The following is a 19,051-nucleotide window of genomic DNA, read 5'->3' as shown; positions in this document are numbered from 1 at the left end:
ATTGTCTACATTATTATATAAATAAAGTAATCGTGAAAATTATAATAATTCTAATTTTAAGAAATTATTGAGCAAGAAAGAGACTTAAATAGAAAATTACTTTAAAAGAAAAATAAAGCTAGTATGCATAATAATATGAAAAGTTCAGATTTGCAGGAAGACACTTAAACAAAGAGATTTGCTCTTGGATTATCAGAAAAAAGTATTATGTCATAATTAGAGAAGCATACAATCAAGATATATGTACATGTATATATATATATATATATATATATATATATATATATATATATGTATGTGTGTGTGTATAAAGTAAGAATGTTTTCAAGTTATGGTTTAGTAAATATAATGCAGAGTCGTAATTCAAATCTTATCTATTCCTCCAATCCAATTTCAAGTTAATATCATGCAAACTTCTTTTGTGTACTCTGTTTCATATACTATTCTTGTCACTGAAGAGAATAATTCAAGAATCACACACATCATTATTATATAGCATGATACATAGAAACATTGGGTATTAATCTAAAGGAAAGTTAATTTTAAGATCTGGAGATATTGTTTCCAATATTGCTTATTTAAACTGATTTATATTTTAAAAAGTGCTTTTCCCTCTTAAGACTAGTGGTATTCATTTATAAAAGATCATTTGAAAATCTCATTTACCTCTCTTACAATGATGTAGACTTTGCTAAGCAATTCCATTTAGTGCATGAAGTGAATAATTTTATAAGGTAGAACAATTTTCTTAGTTTAAATAATATGTCAAATAAAAGTACATCATTATCTCTTACCCCTAAGCATTAACCAACTACCAAAGTGAGCTTAACTGCCTTATTCTAACCATCAGAAAGATTATCAACAAAGGTTAATTCTGATTTTCATTTTTTATAGCTAGATCTTATTTTATTAAAATTACTATTAGGGTTTTTCCTACCAGTGAAGAAAGAACTACAAATCATATTTTCCATTTGGAATAGTTCTTATCCTCCAGGAAAAAATCAATACATCAAAATTAAATTTCAAAACTGCATTAACAGCATCTTTGAGGTCAGGTATTCTAATAGTCTCTGAGTAGAAACTAAATTATGTAGTTTTTATATGTGGACAATATAATTACTTTTACCACCTTTTACTTTATAGAACACAACAAAAACAGAAGTAAATTTGGTGAAAGGATTCAGTTAAAAAATAGAAGTCTGCCCTTCTTAAGGCCATTGAATTTAATAATTTTGTATGAGCATTACTTTTAACTTAAGGAGCCTGCACTAAAATATGGGAATTCAAAAGTTTAAGAAAAATACCAAAATTAAATAAAATAAAAATTATTGGATTTAAGAAATTGACTTCTCTAACAGAACACAAAATCTTTAAAGACATCAAACTATTATTTAATAGGATAGGAAGCCTGGAAGATATTTTAGAAATCAATAAATCCAACCGGATTCATTTTAAAGAAAATCAGAAGCTTAACAATTAAATCACAGCTAAAATCCTCAGTTTTTTCTCTTACAAATTACTCTTATAAGATCTCCTTTTTCTCCATTCTCCATTTCCTTACACATTGCTGTGATTGTTTGGTGTTTGGCCCCTGGGAAATCTTGATACTTGGGATGCCTATTAACTCTATGAGGACAGGAGTTGATGTCTGATGTCTTGGGGTCACATCCTTCCTTGTGTGACTGAGGAATCTCAAAGCAGGTGGATGGATTTGGAGAAGGGAAACACACGTTAGTGGACTCATTGTTAGGATTCAATAACTATTTGGTGATCTTGACACAGAAAAGATAATTCTTTGAAGATTATGTTGGCATTAGGGAAATTATTCTTTTTCCTTAATAAGAGGTGGCAGAGACTGATAATTGAATCCCTAATGTTCATTCCCCTTTCTTAACTCAAGTACAACTTCCCTGACTTTACCAGACACAGGGATGCTTAGTTAGAAATTATCCATGCTAGTCTACCAAGTATCTGGTTGTACCTATCAAATTAACTTTTGTTAGTAGGATCTGAATGCAGAGGGGTTTGTTACAAGAGCCTACAATGAAGAAATTTGTGCTCTATGTGTTATTCCTTCTTATCACTGGCTGCACTGTAGATACAATGAAAGTGAACTGGCCCTGACCAAGGGTGGAAAGACCACACTTCAAATTATGGTGGAATAAAAGTAAACAGGTGGAATAAAATTTTCTAGGCAACTCATGGAGGAGAGCTACTCTATACCCTGGCCTGCCTCCCAGCTGTGATTTTTAAGTAAATCAGAATAAATTTTCAATCTATTTAAGCCACTGTTAAATGTCTTTTGATAAACACTTACAAACTTCAGGGCCCATAACCTACAAAAACACATAGGAATAAACTAATATTCTGCATATAACCCTGGGTGTGTGTGTGTCTGTGTTGACAAAGGTTTAACTACAAAATAATTGCAATATAAGGAAAATTTATGCATGAAAAATCTTATAGGAACATACAGGGAATCTGTAACTCATGTTCAGTAAGTCAAAGAACATCTCATGACTTGCCTCCAATGTTTCTAGTTTCTTCACAGTAGACATTGAGCTCCAAAATGCTATGGAACACTGATGTTTTGACAATCTTCACTTAATACATAGCAAATAAAGAACTGGAGCCTTCAGCCCCTCTAGAGTATTAGAATTTACTTAGCTTTGGCTTAGAGGCTGGGATTTATTTGAAGTGTTATCTTGCTCTAATCTCTTTTATTTTGATGTTCTCTGTTCATGCTTTAGATTTTGTAGAGTGCTGGACTTGGTAGGTAAGTACTTATACTCTCATAGTGTCTCTAAACATTAAACTTTAATGACATTATTTTAAACAGTTTGTAGATTTTTCTTCAACTTTGTGAGCTCCCCATCATTTACGTGTGTCCTTTTAATATTTGAAATCATTAGTCTCCATTATTATTTTTAATCTTTAAGAGCAAAGCAGCATGATCAAATCCCATGCTTTATCATAGATGTTATGTAAGCCTACTTTATTGCTATATTTATGTATAAAGTACTGTCTAATTTCAAACTTTCTATTTGGTAACTATCATTTCTGATCTCTATAAAGACTCAAATTGTATGAAATGATTTCTGGGCAAAATCTTACACTCTGCTCTCCCTTCCTCTGTCTCTTCACTCTTTTAAGTTTTCCACACATTTTTTCTGTATACTTAAAACACACCATTGATTACCTGGTTTAATTTCCTTCTGTTTTCAATCCTGATTTCATTCTTGAATATGAGACTATAATATTAGCAAATCAATTTCCTGGGATTGTTTGAACTAAAGGAGATAATTCTCATATGGAATCTAACCCGGGGTAAGAAAATAATGCAGAATGATTATTATAATTACTATTATTCAATTTTAAAGTATTGTGTATGGAAAGTCTGCAGTTTAATTTGAGCACTAAAATGTCCATAAGAATCTATAATTTGGTAAAAGAATTATATGCTTTCACCATAAGTTTTCTGTACATCTACTATTTCGCATAACAATGCAATTTCTTTGAAATTACAAACATCTAAATCTTTAATATCTTAATTTGGTGAATCATATAAATTATCTTACTTCAAGTTTATGTTGAAAATCTCCAAGGATTTTAGGTCTGAGGCACATCCGGTTTCTCTGATCATACTTTCCATGTGACTTTTCCCTAGATTTAGGAGTCCATTTACCTTTTCAACTCACTGCCCAGAACTCTTAAAGGCACAGCAAAAATTATTACAGAAATATTTGCATTTGAAATACACACTATATACCTAAATATGTGTGTACATATATAATTTACATATTTATTTATAGTTCAAATGTGAAATTATAATGGAGCCATAGCTTAATGTTATATTATTTATTGGCTTGCTCTTTGGACGATGTTCTTCTCTCGAGGAAAATTATATTTTACTTAGGAGGAAATTTGCGTGAAAAGTTATTTGATTCAGTTGGGATTTCTATTACCTTTTGAGATCATGACTAAGCCAGCCCTAAGGCAGAGAATGTATATGATCTTTTGTAAATGCAGTATCCTCTTTGTTTCAGCTACTGTGAGCCTACTTTTGAAAGGGTTCCAGTTATGCCTCTTTGAGCAGTCAATGTTTACTTCACAGGGTTTTGGGGATGGTTAATTAGATGATAACTAGGAAGTTTACTATTATGGTTTGGATATGGTATGTCCATAGAAGTTTGTGAGTGTAGGAATAGTCAGAGGTAAAATGATTGAATTATGAGAACCCTAATCAAACCAGTTCATCCTAGTTTGAATGAACTAACTGGATGGTAACTATAGGCAAGTGGGGTAAGATTGGAGAAGACAGATCACAGGAGGCATACCCTGGCAAGGACTCATTTTCCTTGTAGCCCCTTCCCCTCTCTCTCTCTCTGCTTTCTGGCCACCATGAGATGAACAGCACTCCTCTGCCCTACCCATCTGCCATGATGTTCTGCCTCACCTGGGGCCCAGAGCAATGGACTTGGCCCATCATGGGACTAAACTTCTGAAACTATGCTCCCAAATCAACTTTTCTTCCTCTGAGCTGTTTTTTTGGTCATTGGGACAAAGAGCTGATTAACAAATTTACTGAAAAAACATGTTAGTAACCTTTATTTCTTTAGGTTCTGGTTTCCTTGCCAACCACTAAACTTATTTTTGAAACTTATTTTCCTGGAATTCTATGTAAGTTAAAGTGTCAGCTTTTCATCACTGTAATCAAAATACCCTACAATAACAACAGAGGAAGAAAAGTTTATTTTGGGCTTACAGTTTCAGAGGCCTAAGTCCATGGCTGGTTGACTCCATTACTTTGGGCCCCAGGAAAGGCAGAACATCATAGTGGGGGGTGTGGCAGGAAGCTGCTCAGCTTATGACAGTTTAAGCACAGGGAGGGAGGTGGGGAGAGAGGGGCCGAGTAACAGAAAGAGCACCAGGGCCACAATATGTAATCCCTAAGGCAAGATACCAGTGAACCACTTCTTCTAGCCATACTCCACCTGCCTACAGATACCACCCAATAATGCATTCCAATTATTAATGCATCACCTGGATTATTCCTCTGATGAGGTTACAGCTCTTCCAGTCTAATCATGTCACCTACTGCATTACTATGGGAGCTTTGGGCAGAATTTTCATATCCAAACCATAACAGCCAATAAACTGAGTTGATGAAGTAGCCATTAGTAACTTCCATGCTGAACATAATACTCATGTTAATTAATGATAATAAATTTAATAATTTATAAATTTAATAATAAATTTCTTTCAAACAAAAAAATAAGAAACATCTCAGAAGAATGGGAGAAAGGTCAGAGGAGCAGGACAGGGGAGTGTCCCAGGGAGAACAGTCTCTGATGTCTTGGGCAGGTGGGGGCAGAGGAGACTCCTGATGCCAGCGGGTGCCGAAGTGCTCTTGGCTGGAGCCCGTGCAGAGAGACCTGAGGTAGCTGGCACATCTCGCTCCTGAAGCTGCTCAGAGTCCACATGACTGACCTCACGCCCAGGTATCAGGACCCTCAGGGCACAGGGTGCTCTGGCTGTCTACCAGTCTTGTCTCTTTCACCTCTTCCCTTCCTTGGAGCCACACTGTTTAGGAATCTGGCCCATTTCTGCCTCTTACACTGGCACCACCTTCTTACTGACTCGTGGCAGGCAACAGCACAGGTGCCGGACACAGGCCGAAATCCTCCTAGTTACCCTCTTCCAACGATTTCTGTTGTTATGGGGCCACCCAGTATCAGGTGTGGGGGTCCTTGCAGGCAGGAAGGGGAGATGAATGGCCTGCAGGCTGGCCCTTCTGAGGCCCTTCTGCCCTGTGTGTCCATCCTCCATACTCAGCTGCGGCTCACAGGGGAAGGTGTGAAGGGCAGGCTCACTGTGACTCCTCTTTGGGAGGACAGGGTGTGGGCGAGGCTTAACCCTTGGAGGCCCAGGCTTCCCCTGGAACATGCAGCCTGCCCCCTGACTTTTCTGGTGCTTCAGTATTAAGTAGGTAGCCATGGCTGTATCGAAATTTCTCTTGGCCAGAAACACCCAGATCTTGTAAGGATCATAACCCATATCAATCAAGATGGTCATTATTTCAGTGTCGGGGTGTTTGGGGAGTGCCTCACTACGACGGGGTAAATACTGCTCACCCTGTGTCAGCCATGGGTGCTCAAGGATTTGCTGGACTGTAGGCTGCTTCCTGGGATCTAGGGTCAGTATTTGGTCAATGAGCCTCCGGGCTTCGACAGACACATGGCGGGTGCCGAAGTAGGTTTCCAGCACAATCTGCCTCCGCATCGCCAGAGTGGTGGGCCCCACAAATGGACACCTCCCTGTCAACATAAAGTACAGAATGACGCCCAGTCTCCAGATGTCCACTGGGGGGCCCTCAAACGCTTGCCTCAGGACACATCTGGTAGCAAGATGAAAGAGACTGCCCCAGAAGTCCTTCCAGTTCTGCCCAGAGGTGACCCTGGTGCTGAGGCCGAAGTCAATAAGCTTAATGTTGCCTCTGGCATCCAACAGGATGTTGTCTGGCTTCAGGTCTCCGTGCACGATGCCCTGGGCATGGCAGTAGCCCACTGCACACACCATCTGCCGGAAAAGCCGCCGGGCCTCTTCCTCCTGCAGGCCATCCTCTGGGACGTGGCTAACTAGCTGTCCCCCACCTGCGGACTCCATCACCATGTACATATTGCTGGAGGTCTCAATAACCTGGAACAACTGAATCACGTTGGGATGCTCCAGGGTTCTCATCATACCTGGCTCACAGAGGACGTGGAGGTTCTGCTCTATCTTCTCCACGACTTTCACTGCCACCTCTGCCCCAGTGAGGCGACGGCGGGCTAGTTTTACCTGGCCATACCCGCCATACCCAATGTCCCTCAGGACCTCATACTGGTCCTGGAAGGCTGCTTCTTTGCAGGAGCCGGGCCCCTGCAGCCCTACACTCATCTCTCTACTCTGGCTGACCATCCTAAGCTGGAACACCAACGAAGGAGGCTAGCTTAAGAAAAAAAAATAATAACAGACCAAAACAACAAATGCAAATCAAAAACAAAAACAAGACAAAACAACAAACCCAAATCAAAGAACCAATATCCAAAGACCACCGCCAACACCAACCACCAACCACCAAACGCACTAACTATCTGGGAGTCCCACAGGTCACCACCAAGAGCTTCCTGTACTTATGGACAAAAGTCCAGCTGCAGCCACTTTCTTATATACCCACTGTTTGAGACTTACTCACAACGGCTCCTTGTGACATCAGAGCCAGTCATTGCCCAGTCATGCCTGGCCATAACCCCCAGTAGTCAGCTGTTTTGGGGGCCTCCAGAGCTTTTTCCATTTTCAGAATGGGAATAAGGAAAGACCCCAGACATTTTTTGCTTCAGTGGGTTATGGAGACTGATATTTTCTGTTTACAAATTAAAATTTGTATGGAATTTCAACATACTTTCCATTTTCAGTTTAAAAATCTGTAATAACTTTGTGCTTTGCAAGAACGCACCAGATCTCCACTCAAGATATTCAATTCCTTTCTCTTCCAACTTCAAATAACTGGTGTCAAAAGGACAGTAGCACCTCACTCACATGGTGATGCCACAACAAGATGCTCTGCTCCCTGAGTCACCGTAGAGCATGGAATTAACACCTGTGGGGTGAGAGGGAGGAAAGGTTCATCACGATTTCCCCACACAGTCCTACACACAACGTAGACGTGCTACATTGTGGCATCCTTTTACTTTCAGTATGTGGATTCTTTGCTTATTAGGTGAGTCTCTTGGAGAGAGAATATTACTAGGTCTTGTTTTTTTAATTCAGTCTTTCAGTCTATGTCTTTTGACTGATGATTTTTTCCATTCACATTCAATGTTATTATTGAGAAACAATTTATTTCCTTTCTTTTTTACTTATTTCTAATTTTTTTTATTTCTAATTTTTAATTTGAGGTAGTTTCTCCTTTGATTGACTATTCTTGTAGTGTAGCTCTTCCCTTTGCTGTTTTTCACTTTTATTTTTCATCTTCATGAAATATTTTATTATTGAGCATATATTATAGAGCAGGCTTTCTAATTGTGAATTCATTTAACTTCTGCTCATCATGCAAGGTTTTTATTTAATCATCAATCCTGAAGCTTATTTTTGTTTGGTGTAGTGTTCTTGGCTGGTATCTATTTTCTTCCAGAGATTGGTATATATTATTTCAAGACCACTTAGATTTGAGCATCTGGTTTGAGAAATTAGCTGAGTTCCATATTGGTTTTCCTCTAAATATGATTTGTCATTTTTCTCTGACACCCTCTAAAATTATATACTTATTCTGTATGTTAGGCATTTTCATTATAATGGGCCTTTGGTGTGAGTCCATTGTAATTTTTTTTATATTTGGGGTCCTGTAAGCCTTCTGTATTTGATTTTCCATTTTAGTTTTTAGGTTTGGAAAATTTTCCAATATTATTTCATTGAAAATACTGTGCATTTCTTTAGTTTATATCTCTGAGCTGTCCTCTATCCCAATAGATCTTAAATTTGGTCTTGTCAGGTTTTCCCATATTTCTTGGAAGTTTTCTCCATGGTCAACTTTATTTTCCAGATTATATATGTTGTATTCATTGTCTGAAACTTTGTCCTTCAAGTATTTTAGAGTGTTGGTGCTGCTTTCCATTGAATTTTTAGTTTAGTTTATTGATTCTTTTATTTTGTTGTTGTCCTCCTCCTCCTCCTCCTCCTTCTCCTCCCCTCCTCCTCCTCCTCCTCCTCCTCCTTCTTCTTCTTCCCCCCAAATCTCTCTTTACTAGAGTAATATTTCAGTTCCTATATTTTCTCTCTGATTTCACTTTTTAACTCACCCTTTATCTCACAAATCAGTCTATCTATGTACATTCTAAACTCCTTCTCTGACATTTTATTCATTGTGGTGTTGTTGGATTGTTCCCTTGTGTGACTTGTTCTCTTGTTTTCTCATGCTGTGTGTGTTTACCCATGTAACAGTGTGGAATCAGTTGAGATTCTGCCCTGTGGACTTACAGTGTCCCTGAAGTTTTCCAGTAACTCACCATTTAGGGAGAGACAAATAATAACAGAAACCAATGCAAACACTATACAACACTAAACCAAATAGTTCCTGGTATGATATCTGCAATGTTTTGTCACAATAAACAGATATATGATCTTTATCTCTTGTAATACAAACAGTAAATTTAATAAAGGGTTTTGCAATTTCAAGTGGTGGTCAAGGAGTGAAAAGAAGTGATGTTGAATGTGATGACTATGAAAGAGAAGGAAAGAAGGTTGAATTAAAAAAAACAATTGAAGGAAGAGTGAAAGAGAGAATACAGATTGGCTGTTAACATAAAAAAGAGATAAAGAGAATCACAGAAAACACAAAAGTGAAAGAAAAAATATGCATATAAAGTAAGAAATGTAAAAATAAAAGATAAAAATAAATTAAAAATAAAAGAATACAGTGAAAAACTGAGTTATATTAATCAAACATCCTACTCCTCAAAAGACTGATATCCCCCCCCCCAAAAAAAAATAGCTGGCTTCACAAATGTAGAAATGAAAGAAAAAAAATTTGACTATGTATAAATGTCCATGAACTATTTAGGTCACAATTAAACAGAGAAAAGAAAAAAGGGGTAGGGGGAAAGATCTTGATGAAAAGTTAAAGAATTGTTTCCATTGAAGTTCAAAAGATTCTCAGCCTCCCTTCTCACCAGTGTTAAGTGGGCTGGTCTGGAGTGTGATGCTTGCTCCACCCTCAGGAGCAAGAGTGAGAGAGGTAATCCTATAGGTGGAAATCCTAGAGGAGGGGTTTAGGTTCAGGTAGGCTCCAACCTCTTCACAGAATGCCAATTCAGCTGGAGATTTTAAATCAGCACATCTCCTGGGACCAGCAATTGCCAATCAACACTGGAAAAATGCACACCAGGGATCACCACTGGGAGATCATAACGTACTAAGAAATGGAGGAGCCATTTCTTAGTACATTATGATACCCATGGACCCCAAGTTTTCTGGTTTTGGTTTTAGTCTCCAAATTCAATTTCTCCTACTCCCACCCTTTAGAAACTTCAATCAGATGCGTCTCACAGCTGGTCCTACAAACATCCAGATTGAAAGGAGAGAGGGAGAGCAGGTGGAATTCCATGACCTGTTGTTACCTGTGTAAGTTTGATTTTTCTCCTGGTCTCTTAGGTACCCTCTATGTCATACTGGGTAAGTTTGCAAGGCCTACATTTCAGGACAAATTCAATTTGCCAGGAATTGGCTCCCCTATCTGATGGCCCGCACAATGTACCAGCAAAATGATTCTTTTCTCTGTCTTCTGTAGGCATCTGGGAGAAATGGTGGCTTCATTCCTGTACAAGAATATCATGCAGCACATCTTTCACTTTAGTCGAGCAGTGCCATTGATCTCTAAACTCTCTGAACCCAGAAAACGATTCAGCCCTCCTAAAAAGGTGGATTCCTTTAATCCCCTTATCCCTCCACTTTGCTCATGAAGGAACATCTCTGACTGGTGCCTCCAGCTGTGGTAGCAGCTGTAATACTGGGGATTTCTTCCTTACTTATATTATTCAACCTCTTGGATCTTCAATCTGCTTTGAATGTCCAGTATTCAGTTCCAGTAAAGTCTCCCTTCCTTTTTTTTTGTGCACCCACCTTGCTGAAAATCTGCCTGTTTGCTTTCTTGGTTTCACACCATGGAGCAGCCAAGAAAGTGACCTTCTCTATTCCTCCATCTTCAAAACCCTGATGGCTAATATTTATTGAAAACATTTTATGAACAAGTCATAGTACATGTATTTTTTCAGAGAAGTATGATTGCAGAGAATATATTATTATTCTGATTTTACAAATGAGTAAATCAATGCTTAGAAAAACTAAGGAATATGCCCCAGATCACATAGTTAATAAGCAATTAAGTCGCCCTGTGTCTAAAGGCTATATCATTAACTATGACAATATACTGTTTTTTATATTACCTAGCCTTCAGGTAATTTTGAAAATCTTTATCTTACTGAAATATTTGAATTGAAGATGGTGAGAGTCTCAAGTCCCTGGATAATGGCAGAGTTAGCGGTTTATTTTGCTATGAGGCAACAGCAAGTATTTGTTGCTCTTTTCTTCCACTTTTGAACACAAGCTAGTTAAATTTTTAGAAAAGACCATGACAAATAACTGAATGCACTCTAGATCAATAAAGCAGCTGCTGTAAAACAGCCCTGGGCCCCAGAATTTCTGCTAAACTATCAACATCTAATGTCAGAGTGTTCTTTGAAGGATGAAAGTCAGGCTGATATCTAGAAAGTAATTTTCTTTTCATGTGTTGGTGATTGAATTTGGTTTAGTTTTCCAAATTGTTTAATAAGACGACACAAAATGTGATTACTCATATCTCCTGTAAACTAATTTATAAAATCCTCAAGGTTTCTTAAGAGAGAAAAACATCCTAGTCAACTAATTACATGTCCACTTACTATAAAAATTTCACATATAACAGACTGTTTTTAGGATTGGTCATATCTAATCATTTAATCACTTTTTACTACACATACATATGTTAGTATATTAATATGCATTCATGCATATATATACATACATACTTTTTATAGTTTTGGAAACTACATTAAAATGTAAAGAGAGCATCATGGTTGTTATCAATACCTAAAAAATGTTATGGAAAATTCTTTTAAAGTACTGTCATAGGATTTTAAAGAACTGAAAGAATATATAGCAATTAAGTTTACTCCCTCATTGGAGAGAGTAGCATGTGATAATACAGAGGAATTGGGCTGAATTCTCCATACTGATGGATCCTGTGCTTTGTGATAGTGAGAAGTCATTTGACCTCTACATTCCTTTGGCATAAAGCAGTTTGCTTCTATATTTCTTCATATTTGCTCAAGTTCTAAACCATCTGAGACTTGTGGTAATGTTTCTGCTTTGTTCCACGTGGAATAGCAAAAGGAATGCTTTATACAATTTTTGTTCTTACAATAAACTATAAAAATCCATTTAGGCTTCTTTTGTAAAGAAAGCTGGATTCTAAACAAGAATCACGTGTGTTACTCCCATGATAACTGCCAATCCTCAGAGAAATAATAGAAACAGGGGCCTTAAAGGTTAACCTTACCATTGTCCACAGCATATAATCTATTACTTAACTTTTAAAATTTACCTTTACTTTTAAATTTTGCTTTTTAAAATTTTCCTTTTCCTTTATTTTTTATTTGTTTTATTATTGCCAGAGAATTTTAAGTGATACAGATGTTAGCTGAATTTTTATTCTTAGGGAAAGTGCCTTTAATAATGTACTTCTATATAAAATACTGCACTCAACTAGTGCATATTTACTATTGATGTCTAAAGGATGATAATGACAATGCTTAGTAAAACTGTTTCTAGATGATGAAGAGAAGTCTGAATTAAGAACAGAAAATTAGAAGGCACACACAGTAGCTGCTTCTGTAGCACCTACCATGAAAGCTTCGGAAGGAATAGTACAAAGTATATCATCATGAACCCTGAAAAAATAGGATGGGCAAGTTCATGAATCAATTCCTACCTTTGTATCCAGGTTATAGTTTTTAAATACCATCCCTCCAAGGGGAATAATGGCTCCTTTGATGGATGACTGATTCCAGACTTGGGCTAGGAAATTTGACAAGCTTAGTGTACTTATGCCTGAAAACAAGAAAATGGTAATTTACGTTAAAAGGGAAGATTGACTAACTTGAAAAAGGGATCATAATTACCAAAGATGTGATCATGTCCATATAAAGGAATAACAATATAAATTACTAAACATATTAAACATAAAAACCTCTGTAAGTTCACAATGACTCACATAGAAATAAGCAAAAACCAAAATGACAAAGAAGCAAAATTCGTTTGGAATTATGGGGAATAATTAGAGCACTGACAACTTATTCTACCTCTTTCATACTAACTACATTTCAGGGTATCCATATAGTGTTAGTTGAGAAGTTCTTTTTTTTAAATAGATGAACTCCAACAAAATTATTTAAGAAATAAAAAAGATAAAAAATTATTTGTCATAGCTAATTAGATAACTAAATCAAGAAATAATCACAATGAATGTAACCATGAGAAAAAATGTTGATGGGAAACTCAGAAATATTAGGTGACATAACATAAAACCACAAAGCAACAGCTCAAAACAGACAGCAGACATTGCCTGGCCTCTTGGGATGGCGGCATGACCACCAAAGCATTCTTACCCCAAACATGGAATCTGAATCTAGAGGTAATTTACATGAAATGGGGATTATGGTGTCAGAGGATTAAGCCAGTGACACCACAAAGAAACGAGTAGACAAATGATCCTGTAAAACTTTCTACAGGGCAACTGACTGCTTCTGCAACAAAGTGAAAAAAATAAATAACAACAAGAGAATCCTGGAATAATTTGCTCTGGGTTAAAGGACTTCAGAAGTATAACAATCAAAGATCATGAGTAGACCCTGTTTCTGGTCCTCTCTAAGCCAATAATCAATTGCAAAAAGATTCTTTTGAAACAACCATGGAAACTTAATTATGGTCTGTTATCGGATGATATCAAGGAATGATTTTAATTTAGTTATATTTTTAAAACCCATACCTTTAGAGATATGAAGTTTATAACAGGGAAGTGGCATGCAAATTAAAATACTTCAGCAAAATTGATTGATACATAGATGATAAACAAATGTAAGTAAGGTATAAAAAAATTTGATAGTCATTGAAAATAGGTGGCATTCAACCTAACTTGTTAATAAATTGCCTAATTTATTTTGTTACTTTTGTGATATTGACATTTTTTCACAGTAAAATAAATCAATAGCATGTAGAGCTAAGAATCACATGAAGGTAAAGTTGTGACTGCTTATCATTATTGCCTCTCAGCTCAAACCAACACATCCTTATTTTATGTATTTCTTTAAAAAAAGAAAAATTGAGGTGAAAATTTAACATTCTATGTCAAAAGTAGTGGGTACAATGAGCCACACACAACTGAAGGGATAAAGATATTGAATATCACTAAATTTCATGCCTGCTTAGACTATCAGAACACAAAATTCTGAACTTAAAGGAATCTGTCTGCAACATATTGTTTTTCTAGTATCTTTCTAAGCTCTGATAACTCTGAGGATTATTAGTTCTTTTTAGATGTAAGATAACTTCTTCCAGAATTTCCCAGGATGCCGCATTATGCCTAGAAATGTAAATTAAGCAAAACTGAAAAGAACTAAGATTTTCAGAATGATATTTCAAATTGATGGATGAAAGGCATGAGACTTAGGCTGCAAAGAAAAATTGTTACTTTAGAATAGAGATGACCCTCAAACTCAACCTTGGATCTTAATATCCTTGGTTTGTATAAATAAAAAATCCATATGCTGGATTTCTAATATCTACTTCATATGATAAAGATGACTTAAAGATTGGAAGAGAATTGTTATTTTTACATTCAATAGCTAAGTGATCAGCTCATATGAATTTAACTGTGTTCCTTTTGTAATTCCTCAGTCCTATTGTTGTCTGTAAATACTGCTCATAAGTGATGTAGGCAGTTTTCATTTTCTTGACTTTGCATTGAAGAATTTGTCTTATCACCTCTTGGGAGGTTAGACTATGATTCCTCTATGATGCTGTTAGCTGCAGCCTGCTGCATAAGATGCTTTCCTCAACCAGAGTTTTACTATGAGATTAAAGGGAATGCTCTGATAGCATACATGTTATTTGTTGTGAACAAATAAAATTCTTTCTTAGAAGTGGGTGAGGTACAAACTATGTCTATCAATCAACTGTAAAGTTTGTCGGATTAAACTGAGTTGACATAAACAATGATTCTCATTCAGGAATAAATTTGGCTGAGCATCACTTTATTCTAGAATTTCCAGTGCCTGTACTTGATGCGACAAATGTTTGATGGGCTAGCTAATTTGACTCTGAAGATTAATCGGGTACTTCGTGAAAGCCTAATAAATATGTAAAAGGAAAGTAAGAAGTTAACTCTGGAAGCAACGACTCCACCATTTTAGCAGGCATAATTCTGTCTTCATCAGTGGCAATCACTGAGATTAATAATAATTATAATCAATACACAAAAGATAGATTACTTCTGTCCCTTTCTTTCATACTGCCTTTTATTCAAACAATGTTATGCATCTGAAAAGAGAAAACTATTCCCTGTGAGAAAACCACATTAGGTAAATTAACTCTTCTAGGCATGAAGGTATCATTTTGTAAATGGTGTCTTTCTGTGCATGAATGATACCCCCAATATCCTCTAAATGCTCACTAATCTTCATGGTATTGAAAATGTAAATTAGGTCTCTCTTCACTCTCTTTCCTTAATGTCAGTTTTCAAAATACACCTTTTTAATTTATATTTATCATATGTATTTTTAAATAAACCAGTTGTATTTGTTTTATGTAATGATAAAAATAACTTTAAGGTATCCACATTGTTTTGTTAACATCAAAAAGGTAATAGCTAATTTAAAAAAAACCAGCAAAAATAAAAAGCAGGATTTTTATTATATTTATAGAGAAAGTTGAACCAATTTGGAGTATTAAAGATAAACATATTTGAACCACATATTGTGCATTTTATACTGGGAATGATTTTTACCAGGAAGACTGTGACAAGCTGTGACTCATATACAAGTCCTTTTAAAAGTTTTGGAGGTCTGTACATATTAAAACCAAAGTTTTGAGATGACACTCAATTCCCTACAGCTGCCGGCAGGTTAAGCAGGAGTGTCTCCCATTCTGCTGGTGGTTGGGTCTGTAGCAGACCTCTACAGCCAGGAAGTGTGCAACTCTTAATGGTGGGCCACACCCTCCAGTGTTGTGGCTGACCCCAGCAGCTCCCCATCAATTTCTTCTTTCCAAGTTCTTGTCTTGTGAATTCAAAGAATGAAATCCATAGATCAGGATGAATGAGTGCAACAGTAGGATTTATTGAAGAATAGGAACAGAACACATTTCAAGACTCAATAACAAGTTTTCTCCCCTCCTCCCCTGAGTGTGCTAATCTAGGGGTTTATATAGCACTTAGGTCACTGCAATCGGTCCAAACTTATGTTAATTAGGGTTTGGAAAAGTACTAATGCTATTGGTCCAAATTTCTGTTAATTATGATTTTGAAAAGTAATAATGCTATTGGTTAGCCTGATTGCCATTCAGGTTTGCCTTACTTCCTTCTCTCTGATTTGAAGATTGAAGTCATTTAATTGTGCATGCGCAGTGGGGTATCTGTAGCTAAAGTGTGCAGTGAAGTACTTCTGGGTGTGTGGGGGGAATCCATATTGTGTGCCTGCCAGGCTGCAGGGAGGGGCTTGCCCTGGCTCCTGGCTCACAACCCAGGAGCACTCTACCATTGAGCCACATCCCCAGCCTTCTTTACTTTTTATTTTGAAACAGGGTTTAAGTTGCTTGCTGATCCTACACCTGAGATTGTCCTGCCTCATTCTCCGGAGTTACTGGGATTACAGGCATGCCTCCACTGTGCTTGGCTGAATTGATATATTTTACTTTGATAATAACATACACCCTCTCCCCGTGCCTCATGTAGGTCCTTCACGAAAACATTAACCCTTGATTGGTTATATGATTAAAATTATTTCCTCCATCCTTAATTTCTCTTAGATCAAAAAAAATATTTCTTACCAAACCTTATGTGCTTTTCCCTACTTAGCGCTTGTAAGAGTTACAACTTCAATTGATGTCAACACCCCCCCACACTCAAAATACGTATCAATTAGCTAGGGGCAGTGGCACAGGCCTCTAATCCCACTGGCTCATGAGGCTGAGGCAGGAGGATTGCAAGTTCAAAGCCAGCCTCCGCAAAAGTGAGGTGCTATGCAACTCAGAGAGACCCTGTCTCTAAATAAAATACAAAATAGGGCTGGGGAAGTGGCTCAGTGTGGAGCGCAATCCCCAGTACCCCCACCCCCCAAATACACATCAATTCATTTTTATATAATATATATTTTATTTCACAATTCATGTTAATTTGTATTTACATGACAAATGCTTTAATACCAGTTCACTTTCTAGGGCCTTCAATACCATGTTTAAGTTGAAAGTTGATATTAGGGAACTTGGAGTTAACAACTGTTTTGTAATATAATTACTGCATTTCTTTTAGTTCCTTAATCACATGGAGTATTCATGTCTTTTTCTCATTCCTTTTACATCTTTTGGGCTTTATGAATACTCTTCCTTATGCCTGGAAGGGAAGAGTATGCCTGGAAGAGAAGAGTCCCAGCCCTTCTCCCAATCTTTCAATCCCTTTTATCTAGCTAAATACTATGTGGCCTACATGACTCATCTTGGATTTTATATCTTCAGAATAAATACTTAGTAGAACCTCCTACCACCCTACCCCTGCATACACAAATGCATCTGAACACAATTACCTTGTGCTTCAATTACAATTAGTACCTACCCTTGTCTAGTTCTTATAAAAGTGGGGATTAGCATCAGAAGAGGAGGGTTTCCATAAGGTCCACACTGCTTATCATGTTACCTTGCTTATCTCTTCCATCTAGCAAAATACATGGAACATACTGACTGCTGCATACACATGTGTTGAAGTCAATATTTAATATGCATTTGGTATATTATGTGACAAATATGCATGGCATGCTACAACTAGATATATTTTTACAACAGTGACAATTTCTTATTTAGATAAATCTAAAAGATTAAAAAAATGCTGACTAGGTGATAAGGATAAAGAAACCACATGCCAGCTGTACTGTCTTTATTGGAATTATTTTACCCTTCTGTACATTTAACTTTTCCATGGAGATTTCCAAGGATGGGGAGATCATACATTTCTAAAACTACTTCCTTTTATTAAAAATACCCCTGATTGTCTTATACTATATCTCAAGGAATAGCAATTTACCTCCTCCTAACTTCTACCTCTTTTATCTTGGATCTGTCATTAGAAGCTAGTAAGAATTCTCCGTATTTTTTTTTCTGAACAAAATCTCATCAGGTATGTGAGGGGCTGATCATACTTCTCCACCATCTCCTCTGAATCTTCTTCAAAAAAAGCACTGCCAGATTTCTAAGAGAGTTCTTGTATGATGCATCTTTCAACTTTTGATCATCTCCTTTCTTCTCCTTCAAAGTGGTCTAATTTCTCATTTTCACATTTACACTCAATAAAACATTTAGTTCTCATCAAGACAATGATTTCTATTGATAATCTTTTTTTAATACCTTTCAGTATCCGCTATTTAATGTACTGCTTTATACTGATGGCTTATTCAAAGGTTGAAAAAAAAAATGAAAAGGTCTAAGTCCTCTCTGGACAAGAGTTCTAGATTTTCTATATTAAAGTTTCTATTGAAATCATTGTTAGGATGACGAAGATCATCTATCTGTTGGGCAGGCAAAAATTTCTAAAAGAAACTGTACTTTGTGTTGTCCAAGGACATAGTACATAGCAGAGAGACACCAGGTACTATCTTTCTGAATCCAGACTGGAAACAAGGAAGCAGAAACAGTTGGGTGATGTTCCCTCTACTGGAAAATAAGTTTGCCTAAGAAAAACGTGGTTCCTTTCATATCCTAGTAAATGTTTCGAGTAGATTGCAGGGTCTCTTTTTCAGAACAGCATGTCTTCTATTTAAAGGAGAGGCCCTTTAGTCCCCCTTTCATAGTCTTCAGATTTGAGAAACTCAAATCATTTCTTACAGAAGGAATGTAGAGAACATAGTGTTCCGATACCATTTTATAGCTATTCTTATACTTTTTAATTTTTGTTAAGTGCATTTTAAAATTAAAAGGAAATTTGAGGACTGCAATTGAGTTTTAGCAATGAATCTACAGTCCATTATATTTTAAGCCCTTAGACTTTTGCCTTCTTTCTTCTTTTAACATTGAGAATATGGGATACAATAAATTATAGGTATTAGATTTCTGGCAAAATGCAGTTTAGGACACTGCAGGTTTTAGTGCAAAGTACAAAAAAAAATCAATCTTTTCTGCTGTCATAAAGCTTATTGAAAACTGCTATTGTGCCATT

The 19,051-nt window shown here is 36.6% G+C and overlaps 1 protein-coding gene across 1 annotated transcript; it reads right to left on the bottom strand.

Annotated features, from left to right (window-relative positions):
• Positions 1-5,613: 5,613 nt before the first annotated feature.
• On the bottom strand, positions 5,614-6,960 carry LOC139707799 (sperm motility kinase 2B-like). The gene has a single exon (XM_071619677.1). It carries the CDS (start codon positions 6,958-6,960, stop codon positions 5,614-5,616), a length of 1,347 nt encoding a protein of 448 aa, XP_071475778.1.
• Between the last annotated feature and the right edge of the window lie 12,091 nt (positions 6,961-19,051).

Source organism: Marmota flaviventris, chromosome 12, assembly GCF_047511675.1.
Source record: "Marmota flaviventris isolate mMarFla1 chromosome 12, mMarFla1.hap1, whole genome shotgun sequence".
Lineage (NCBI taxonomy): Eukaryota > Metazoa > Chordata > Mammalia > Rodentia > Sciuridae > Marmota > Marmota flaviventris.
This window is presented reverse-complemented; position numbering and strand designations above follow the sequence as displayed.